This window comes from Lupinus angustifolius, chromosome LG03 (genome assembly GCF_001865875.1).
Source record: "Lupinus angustifolius cultivar Tanjil chromosome LG03, LupAngTanjil_v1.0, whole genome shotgun sequence".
Lineage (NCBI taxonomy): Eukaryota > Viridiplantae > Streptophyta > Magnoliopsida > Fabales > Fabaceae > Lupinus > Lupinus angustifolius.
In genome coordinates this window covers 3027172-3039275 of record NC_032011.1, presented here as the reverse complement: position 1 = coordinate 3039275, position 12104 = coordinate 3027172, and the positions used below count along the sequence as shown (strand labels likewise).

Below are 12104 nucleotides of genomic sequence, written 5' to 3'. Positions count from 1 at the left end.
TGCAGTGCTCCTAGAAGGTGTTGATGATGTGGTTATTGAACAACTTGCAAGAGCCTTCATAATGCGTATGATTGGAGGCTTCCTCATACTAGATACATCAGGGTCATGAGTCCACCTGATGTATCTCCAATTGCAGGAGGACTTATCACAGACACACCAATATAGTTGGGGTTCAACTGTATTGGCATGTTTATGTCGAGGATTATATCGTGCGGCGCTAATTAGTCACCAGATTGAAATTCGAGGATGCTTGCTGCTTCTATAGTCTTGGGCGTATGACCGCATCCCAATGCTGGCTCCAAGACTATATGATGATGATTTACAAATATTCCATTTAGTCCAAAGGTAAATATTATTTTCAATTTCTTTGGAATTGTAATAGTTTATATTTCAAACTATTTATTTCATACTAACTTCATATAACATTACATTTTAGGTGGTCGCAACATCTAATCACCACCAATATTCCTGATCATGCAACCAATATAATACGATCAATGTTAGATCGATTGAGCATTGATCAAGTAATTGTTGTAAATTGTTACTATTAATTTATTTATTATTATTTCTATGTTTTTTGTTGTTATTAATTCATTACTAATTTATTTTTATATATCAGTTTGTCTAGACCTCATATAGGAACATTATCTATGTGGGCACGATACCTGATATAGCTCGAGCACGTGTGTCACTCATCTACTTTGCACTTGTTGAGTGGCTTGCTGTTGATCGGGTTATGAGGTAGTTTGGTCTATAACAACTCATCCCAGAAGATCCAATTAATCTGAATAAACAACACAAGATGGATCTACGTGGGAAAAATGACTACAATTGACCACAAAAGCATAACTAGTGGATTCAAATATGGAATAACCGGGAAAACTATGTGGTAAATGGTTTTCCCGATGGCCAACCTTTGTATCACTACTTGCTCGCAGTATATGCAGTGATACTTACAAAAGACAAGGAAATACATCTCTTCAGATGGAGCATATTCAGCTGGATCGGTAAGAATCAAAAAATTTGTATTTCCAATTTAATTTAAATTCTATTCAGATATTCATTATTCTAATTTTTTCCACTTTTTTAAGTACAATTTTATTAAAATGATTCGGGATCGGTGTGCTCCTACAAATGTTTTCCAAATCCGTTGCAGTCACTGAATGACATCTACCTAAACTGCAATGAGATGTGGAAGCGTTTGTTCAAGTACTTCCAAACGCCTTCTCCTCAACTACTTCTGAAGCTCCTCCTACACAACAGTTTCAAATGCCTGTTACACTTGAGTTTCAGCAACATTATGGGAGTCAAACTCAGACGGATACTTATCCGCATGCATACACTCAAAAAAACCCTTTGGGTTTGAAGGTTTCAGAGCAATGGGTAACTACTCCTTCTCTCACTTAGCATCTTCTTCGCAATTTCAAGGAATGCCATAATTGTTTGACACTACTTCAAATACTCAATTGTCGGCATTCAACTCTGAACAATATTATCAACAGACAATGCATTCACAACCTGATGAAGATGATGAAGATGATGACGATGAAGATGGGGAGGAGCCACAAATATTTAGAGGTGGAAGTGGACAACCAAGACACCATCAATCACAACAACAACAACAACTAAGAGTCCAACCGCCTCGAAGGGGAAATGCACCTGAATGTGGAACATCATCTCATAGACGCCATTAGGAATTTCTATTCTCGTTCTGTTTTTTTAAATGTAAGCATTTTCGAATTCCTAATACAATTATCAATCTCATTTCTATAAAATTATCTTATAATTTTAATTTATGCATTTTATTTTTAAATAACTACTACAATAAATGTTAAAAAATATCAAAAACTGTAACCAAATTCCACAAAACTAACACTTTAATAAAATTATCATATTCAATTCAATTTTAAAATTTTAATTTAAACATACTATTTTTATACACTAAAAATCATAAATCTTAACTTTTTTTTTAAAAACTCACTATAATCAATAAAACTAACTCCTAAAACAATAAATAACCCTACCATTCGTGTAAAAGGAAAATTCAAAACTCACCATGTCTCATTCAATCTTGTGCATACCGTACACGACTATGGAAGTCCTGCATGGTATCCACGATTTTGCTTCAGGAGAGAGAGTGTGTAAGAAAGTTGTGGCTCTGGTCCACGAGATTGGTGAGAAATCGCATTTCCCTATCCACGACATCCATAAAAACTACATCATTCCCGTAATTAATTCAAAACTTATACCAAACGTAAGATAGTGTAGTCAAACTACACTACTCATGTAAATTTTCCATGGGATAACATCACTAGCTACTTAATGATAATATTGACAACAATAATAATAATGATGAAGATGTTAGTAGCAATCCCTTAATATATGTAAAATTACAAGAGTGTAATATTTAAATATTGATAGTGTAAAAATTTATATACAATCAGTGCATCATTCACATTTTATTTGAATTTTTTTCGAAATTAATGATGATAAAAAATAAATGATACAACAACTATATGAAAAACTCTTACATTTTTATTGTATACATTTTTTTATCAAATTACAATTATTAGGGTGATTGCTAAAAATATATATAAGATAACTATAATTCAATTTTTCTATGGTAAAATTTAAGAAAAAGTTTAAAAGTTTGTATTAAACATTCAAAAGTGTCTACTAAATTGCCTAATTGGTTCATAAGTTAAATCAATGGTATGGGGCTCTACTATTTTTTTAAAAACTTGATAAACGGACTAGATATGATAAATCTGAGTTATTTAAAGTTTTAAACATTCTCTCGGATAATAATTTAGCGAAACTGTTTTAAAAAATGTAAGTCTTGACCTCAATAGTTAAATAGGTCTTTCAAGATATATACCTAAACTTGAATTATGTGTTAAAGAAATTAGACCTCTGCAGATTAAAAAGATACATGATGATAAGTCTTCCATGTTTTGTCTTCTCACCTCTACATATTACGAATAAGATGTTATTATTGATATGATAAGCATATTAAGATATTGAAATACAATTTCAACATGATATTGCTATCCAAGTCACATACCCTTTGGGACTCTAAAATCCAAACTCATTTAAATTCATTAAAATCAGAAGGAAAAATTGCACACATGACAAAAAAAAATCTTCAAAATTTCCTGGATGAAGTATTGGAAGATCTTCATCCATGAGTTACAACATTTCTTTATGGGCTAAGTGAAACAAGCATAGAAATGAGATTGACACCACATCGGCATTAGGTCTATGGGTCCACCCACTTATATGCTCTTTTAACTTATCCATTTTTTGTTTAATGTGAGACTTCTTCATTTACACTTGGATGTCCAACATGAAGTACTGCCCGATTTGGAACTCTAAATTCAAACTCATTTCAGTTCATTAAAATCAGAAAGAAGACTTGCACATAAAGGAAGAAAAAGTCTTCAAATTTTCCTTGCATGTGATGAAATACTGAGAATTCCTTTAGCAGTTGAGAACTTTGTACCATGTACAGATATATTTGTCTAAGTATCAACAAAAGTGCATTTATAGTCTCAGAATGCTAGATACTAAAAAAGCCACTAGAACTTGAGAATGCTCCAATAATTAGAAAAGAAAGAGAATGAGTCAAAACACCGAGCACAGCAAAGGTGCCAATGAAGCCCCTAACATCATTCTTGTAAACATAGCTCCCGTGCCTCTTATTAGTAATCATTATTGTGTCTTGTATTTTTTTTTAAATATGTAAAAATTCGATACAACTTAATTAAAATAATATTATTTGATGCATATGGAAATTTTAATAATTGTGTCTTGTTATATATTTTAACCCGTTTTTTGCCGTTTCATTGTTTGTAATTTTCAACACTTTATTTTGATTTGTTTATTTAATATATATACTTATTCTTCCTATTTATAAGTTAGTTGTTTTTCAAATTATTTATCACTTAAGGAAATTAATAAGTATCAATTATTATTTTGCTTCTCCTCTTGTCTTATATTGTCATACATTAATTAACTCAAAGTACTTATTTTATATTAATCAAAACTATATTATTTTATATAGTAGTTAATATTTTCAATTGTTACTATTACCCCAATGTTGTTAAAACCATATCGTTATCAAACCGGTCAAGGTACTGATATAGTGGTACAATAGTTCAACCGATAGTTTAGTAATTAAACCGCATATCGGTTAAATCAGACATACCTGCTTATATTTATATATATATAAACCTCTAATAAAAAAAATTCAAACATGTAGATACTCAAATTTATAATTTATATTCATAATCTACTCAAAATTCACATAAACAAACAATTTTAAATCTTTAACAAATTCAAAGTCTAAATTACAAAACATATATCAATCCAAAAGTATCACTTAACAACTGCAAAATATAAATAAATGACACAAGTTCACAATTCACTCTACAAAACAAACAAATTTGGAGTTTTAACATTTAACACTAAGGAGTCAAAGTTGTCTCATATCGAGATTATATTTGCACCAAATGATATCTCCAGACAGTACTCCAAGATTACACAAATGTCATTGAGATTACACACGAATGTTAGGAATTAAAATGTATAATCTAAGCCTTGGAAGCATGTGCCTTGAAGTGTTGAAGAATGGTTGGAAAGATGAGTCACCATATGTTTTTAAGTTTGTAAGTTTTAAAAAAAAAAAATACATATGTATAAATCGACCGGTTTAGTCAAATACCGGCGGTTCACCGGTTTTGACCAATTTTGATATTTGGTCGGTTCAACATATATATCGTACCGGTTAGGGGTCCAGTTTGCCAGTTTTCCAGTCAAACCAACCAGTACATTTTTTACACCATTCCTATTACCTTAAAACGATATGAGCCGGCTAAACTACTTGTTTGGCATCATAAACGTCAATAATAATTTTGTTATAATTTCACTCATGACTCATGTTCTGTTAAACTATGAGTATAGATGTAAAAGATTGATTTGTCCAAAACTTACGTGATACATGATTGACATAGACATTGCAATTTATTTGTGCTTAAAAAGACGATACTTTTGGTTAGAACATACATATAGACTAAGATGCTATTTTGTTTCCAAATAAATCAAGAGAATAAAATTAGTTTTCCTGGAGAATCCAATACCCAAAAAGAAACTTATATACCCCTCCGTTTTTTATAAGTGAGAAATTTCCAGCTTTGTTTTCTTATTTAAATTGTTATTCTAGAAGATCAAATAACATTATTTTTTATCAATTATATTCTTATCCCATTTCCATTCAGATAACAAATAATTATAGAGAGAAGAGTTTAGGAGCATTTAATAGGAAAACTGATTTCTTTTATTTAAGATAAAAAATCCAATAATTTATTTATTTGTTTAAAACAACCAGTGGATACCTCTATATACAAACATAAAACAGTTAGTGCAATTGTCACAACCTCGTCCCATTATTCCTCCTTTGTCTGCTACGTTGGAAGGATGTCCTTCATGATGTCAACAATGTGAAAAATATAAGTAAAATAAGACATAACATGAATTCAATTAATGATGTTAACATAAAATGAAACATCTATTAAATTTATCTTTGTGAAAGTGAAATGCTATACAACTAAAATTGTTTTTGGAATCAGGAATAAAAATTGTAGCAACTCCTTATTGGAAATCACATGTTTTAACATTGACTAGTATTCCCCTAACAATGTGCACAATTGTAAGGTGCATATCACTTCACATAATAGGGGAAGTGAAATCATAGTGTAAGGTAAGATAAGTAAGATGTTAGTCTAATAGTTTAAAGGTCTATTAGATTTTTAAGATTGAGGTTCGATTCCTGAGAGCAACACTTGTGGGGAGGAGCATCCACGAATCCCGAAAGGATTAGCTGCTTACCAAAAAATGTGAAGAAATATCCTTACTATTATAAAAAAAATAGTGTAAGGTAACATTTTTTATAGTAAAGCATAACTGAACAAGACGTAAGAAATATTTCTCTATCTTTAATTTCAGCCTTTAAAATCAAAATGTTGTAGTTTTGAATGTTCTGATTAACCATTACTCCACACATAAAATAACATTTATATCTTCAATTCCATTCTATTTAGAGGTGTCTACCATTTCTCAAATTTAAGCACAAAGCAATAATGTTGACTTCATTTACTGTTGTACCATAATGCTATGATTATAAGATTTTGATATATGATATATATTGTTTGAGGTTATGCTAATCCTTAACTCACATTACTAATTAATGTGTTAATAAAAAATTGCTAAATTTTTCTATACCACAAATTTAATTTTGCATGAATCAGTGGGTGGGTGCATGTAAGTAACATAATTGTTTAAAAAAAAGTCATTTAATTTACCTGCAACTTTGTGGCACACTCCAAGTAGAATGTGACTCTTTTTTCTGATTTTCAGGCAATGCCATATACTTCCTCCAATCCTCAAGCAAAATTCTAAGATCATTGATTTTGTTCTCTAAACCAACACAACAATTGGAATGCATTGTAGAAACCTTGTTAAGATCCCTGCTAACTTGACAAAACCCACCAAAAATAGCTGTGCTAAGGAACCTAATACTCAGCTTCATTTTGGAAATGATAGGATCCATTTTGATCTGGTTGAGAACATCTTGATCATGCATATTTGGGTAGGAATCCTTAGAGTTGAACCAGAACTTGTAGAACCAAATGGTTCTCTCATTAGATTTTACATAGGTGAACCCTCCATTTGGCAAGTTCTTTAAGTCATAGGAGTTGCCATTGAAAAAATCACAAGCAATTTGGAAATCTGCATCTTTGTAAAATTCTGTGAATGGGTTTCTAAGCCACATTATATCACTATCCTGCAAAGACAAGCCCAAACATGAAAAAGAAAATTCATTAATTTTGAATCTAAATCCAATAGAAGTGTCTATTGGAGACAACATTCTTATTTTATGTGTTACAACTTTGTGTCATCCTTTAAAAACAATCTTATGCTAGAAACTGTATTCCAAATCATGTCTAAGACGAATGAAAACATGACATGTCAATTAAAAAATTAGATATTTATTATTTTTTTGTTTTTGCTTTAATTTAATATTAGTAGTCTGAGATATAGCTTGGAACACAGTTTGAGACAACAAATCATTATCATTTTTATCAGTAAAAAAGTATCTCTCTCAAAATGTAATATGATTATTTAAAACATTTTAGCAACAAAAAAAGTAAGATAGGGATATGACTCACCAAATATGACAAATAAAAGATATTTTATGTGAATGAATACCATGTGTCCCGAGTTGGTACCCTTAATCCTATCTCGCTCGATAACATGGTATCACATCATTGAAAATTGTAGCTCATATTTAACAAGCATAAGCCAGTAAATAAAACATGCAGTACTCATTGCTAAGGTTCCTATGTGGCACTATATTATTGGATAGAACATAATACCAAATTGGGACAGATAATCTCGATTCATGTTATCTAGTGCTTATGTGTTGTGTGTTTGCATGGTATGTTCTTGAAGGAAGTAGTTTCTAGGAAAACAACTATAAATACCGTGAACACAAAGTTGTATCCCAATTTAAGGACACTGCTAAGGAATTCAATTCTTCTCCACATCATGTCAAGGTAGGTAGGGGTCATGAAAAATGCTTCACTAGTGAAATTGTCACCTTTGGTTTCAAGTTGAAAACAATGAGAATGCAAAGCTAGGCAACGAGTATAAGCCTTTTGGTCCAAAGTTACTACCACCAAATGATTCAAAAGCTTCTTTGTTTGGTTCCCTTTGTGAAAACTCTCAAGAAAGAGATCAAATATAGAACCTGGTTCTGCCCATGCATCATTCAAAGTTGTGATTATCACTGTCTTATCTACCATAGAAGCATTTCTAAGAACATTCTCTAGCGTTGACTCAGTGCTTTCCTGATACATAAAGAAGAGATAGCATTAAACATTCATAGGTCATAGAAGATGTTCATCAAACACATGGAAAAAGGAGAATAATAAGACAAGTGTGCAAATAAAGTTACCCTTGGCATAATTAACAAGTAAACAACTAGTTTTCCATAAATGGTTAATGGTGCAACAATCCCTTTGTAAAGTGATGAGACATCAAGTATGCATGGAGTCAAATAATGTTAAGTTGTGTGATTCACAATAGTTACAAAACGAAACAAGTAGGCAAAAAGTACCTTAGAAAGACACCAAATATGAAATTAACAAATTAGGGAGTGATAGAAACACATATGAGGTGGTTGAGTTAAGATTCTCTCTAGTATTTGAGAGACAAATACATTAAAAATAGTATAAAAATAGAACAATATAACATTTTTATCCTTCAGATATAATGATATATTACTTTTATCCTTCAATTTAATGCAAGTGCAAAAACAATAACTTATCTTTCAAAATATTAGAAAGAATTTTTTGGTTATATTCACTATTCTAATGTTTATATATCCACTTTTTGGTGTACACTACATGGTCCAAAATGTATTTTACATGGGACCCGCAACATTCTCATTTATTCACATCTTTTTGTAATGATATGAGTTCTGAATGTGTGTAGTTTGATATTTATTTACATACATCTCCAATCTTTTTCTTTTGCAAAACTAAGGAGTGAAAATATTCTTTCTTTTTTCTAGAAGCCTTCAAAGCTCTCACATTCACACATGCCATAAGCTACTCCATAGTGGTAGGTGACAGTGTAACATTATCAAATTACCATTGTTGAGAATGAGACCCATAAAGCATAATATCCCAAGAGGGAAATCCATCATATTCCTTTCACACTCAAATATCAAACAAGCACCAAATAGGTAACAAGATATAGTACCAATTTTTCATAAGAAAATTCAATAATAGAAATAGATTGTTACATGAGATCATACCAACCTAGCAATACAATGGGATAATAAAAATTGGATAGTGTAAGGTAATATATATGTGCTTTTTTTTATGTGCAAGTAACATTATGCAAATGGGTGACAAGAAATACCAATAGTTTTGTCAAAGGCTCAAGAAATCACATTGGGTGGGTGGGCATCTAAATTTCACTATTTGGATTAAATGTTTTCATGAAAAGTTTTTTGGGAAATTAAGGTATATATGGCATATCATGTTACCTTCATCCTGATATGAATTTTATCAACTGGTAAGATATGATTGAAGTGGTTAAGATCAACAATGCTTAGTAAAAAAATTATTCTACATTAAGTTAATTATTATTTTATGATTTCTCTAATCTTAGCCAATGATAATAGTATGGAATGTAGCTTAGCATATTAAGCAAGCCACCAAAAGAGTTAGGATGTGTTTGAGATACCATTTGGAAAACTGAGTTAGGTAAAATTGAACTTTACAAATTAAATTTTGGTGAAAGTAAATTTGATGAACTAAATTTACATTTGGATGCATTATAATTAAAAATACTTTATTAAATTTTCATTTATTTTCATGGCTTTGAGTCTTAATTAAACTATTAGTAAAAGTCAAACATATCACAAGAACTAAAAAAGGGTTGGGATCTTCTCAAGTACTGAAATGTGAGATCCATAATGATTTGATAACTTGAAAAAAACTTTAACTCAAAACTATTTAAAATCTATACCATTGAATATTTTTAAACGCCACATGTCACTATTTCTGTTAGTAGTTGACTCTCCACAAAAAAAAAAAAAAGTTGGAAACCCCAAACTTTACTTTGAAAACTTCCAAAGTGCATACCACACATATTAATCAATTTAGTTACAACATGTAAGATGCAACATTATTAATATTTTTAATAAAACACGAACTTAGAAAACAAGAAAACAAGCTTTTTTTAGTGGAAGAAAAAGGCTTTAAAACAACCACTCACACTAAAAAACTAAAATACGCCGTATAATATAAGGGCTAATAGTTCAAAGCTAATATGCATGAATGGAATAATATTTTGTAGGATCAGACATAACAATTAAGTAGTCCAGCCTTCGGCCCCTAAATTAAATCACATATCATAAAGTCATTTTCAAATAATTGAAGTCAGTATAATAATCCATTATTATACCCCTAAGATGAATTAAATGATCATATGACCCATATGGATAAACATAATACTCGTAGATTCGATAGTATTTCTACTTCAAAAAGATGGGTCTGTTCTTAACATGGCAGAGGGAAATGAAGAAACAACTGAAAAATTAAAGTTTACAATAAAGTTTTTTTCCTGCTTGAAAATAAAAACATTACCTTAATTGGTTGAATAATCATAACACACGTAATGGAAATTGAAATTAATTTCACATTGTGTGCAAAAGAATATAAATTCAATAGTACTTGTTTATAAAATTAATTCAACAATTGCACATGTGTGTGAAATGGGAAGTAGAGCAAGGATAATTTGACATGTTAGTAGTATTCTTATATTATTGGACAAAATAATATAATTTTTGAAACATTAATTCTTTTGGTGATAGATAAATTATGATATACAATAACTATCGATACCAAATAGCTTAACTATATTCGACTATTTTTAATACGAATATTGATTAGTTGTGAAATCTTTAGCCAGTGTTTGTCAATTGTCAATAAAATATTTTAAAAGTTTATTTTTTTTATAGTTTAAAATTATGCATATATTTATATATTACCTGAAATTAATTTAAACAAAAAACCATTATTATAGAACTATGACCAACAAAGATTAATGTCTGGAAATAAGGTATCCGAATAACTTCATTTATTTATATATATTTTTTAAATAAGTAATACACTCTGTTGATGAAAATAAAGCCTCATCAAATAGACTATAATAAATACTCTTCCCAGAAACAGATACATCGTCTTCAAGTATTTGATCAAATCCTAATTAAATCAACTTAGTTAAACTTAATTTGTAAACTATAATAACAGCTGAGAAAGAAAGTGGACCAAATTATAAAAAATAAAAATATTGAAATAATATAGTGATTTTATTTTATCCTAAAGAAGAAACGTGTACCAAAAAATAAACAATAATACAGTAGTTGAATGTGTAGAATGACTAAGTGTATTCATCATGGTAGAATAAAACGCCCACACACGTCATTATCCATTATTTTGTGCCCTTTTACCTCCATCAGTTACAGATCCTTGAACCATTCCTATAAATCTCAGAAATAATTGCTTTTATCTTCCATGTAAAAAAAATTTAATCACTTTTCAGAAAATTAAAATTGTAATGAAACATTTAGCTCCACTCAGAAAACAAACACCTATCAATAATCTAACTGCATAAACTTCCAAATATGTATAGTAATTTTAATTTAGGAGGATAAAGATTCATCGTACTCAAATATAAATTTAATATATAAATAAAAATTGTTATAAATACAAATTATAAGATAAAGTTGAGTTCAAACTAATCAAAAAAACTAGCATGTACTGAAAAGGCATTAAAAAAGCATCAATATACCCAGAATATAAAAAAATCAACTTTATATTTGTTCTTCAGAAAATTGAACCTCAAGAGCCAAAAACTCAAAGTTTCAATTGCAGAACACAATTTCACACACAGAAACAAAAGTAAACAAAAGAGTAAGAGAGAAGAGTTACCTTTGTTGATACAGCAATGAAGTGATGTGAAATTGAAGGGAAACCAAAAGGAGAAGCAGAGTTATATAGAAACACCCACAACACTGCAAAGCCAACAAAGAACACAGTAATTTTCACGACCCATTTCACCAAAAGATGGCTGCTACTGCCAGAGCCACCAGCATTCCACGGCTTGTTGCCGCCGTTCTCGGCGTCTCCTACGGTGGCTGAATCCTTCATTGTTTGCTTAGCTGAAATGGGGTGGCAAAAAAGTTGTCCCTTTGTTTTCATGCAATTGAGATTATATATATTGAATAGCTATGCATGTTTGATTTCTTCACATAAACCAAACCAGAATATATTTATTTATATATGATATATAAATATATGTCATGAAACATTATATTTGTATATAAACGTGCATTTTATTAAGAATTATCTTTTTAATTTTAGTTTATAAATTGTGAAATTAAAAACTGTTAAGATTATAATTTATAAAATGTGATATTATAATCTTAACAAATTATAATCTATTTATAGTTAATTACTTTATTTGAAAAC

At 30.0% G+C, this 12104-nt stretch overlaps 1 protein-coding gene across 1 annotated transcript; it reads right to left on the bottom strand.

Annotated features, from left to right (window-relative positions):
- On the bottom strand, positions 5352–11898 carry LOC109343095 (uncharacterized protein At4g15970-like). The gene is made up of 4 exons (XM_019581233.1): positions 11565–11898; positions 7542–7907; positions 6360–6841; positions 5352–5480 (listed from the first exon to the last, which is right to left on the bottom strand). Exons 1-4 carry the CDS (start codon positions 11832–11834, stop codon positions 5429–5431), a joined length of 1170 nt encoding a protein of 389 aa, XP_019436778.1. The 5' UTR covers positions 11835–11898; the 3' UTR covers positions 5352–5428.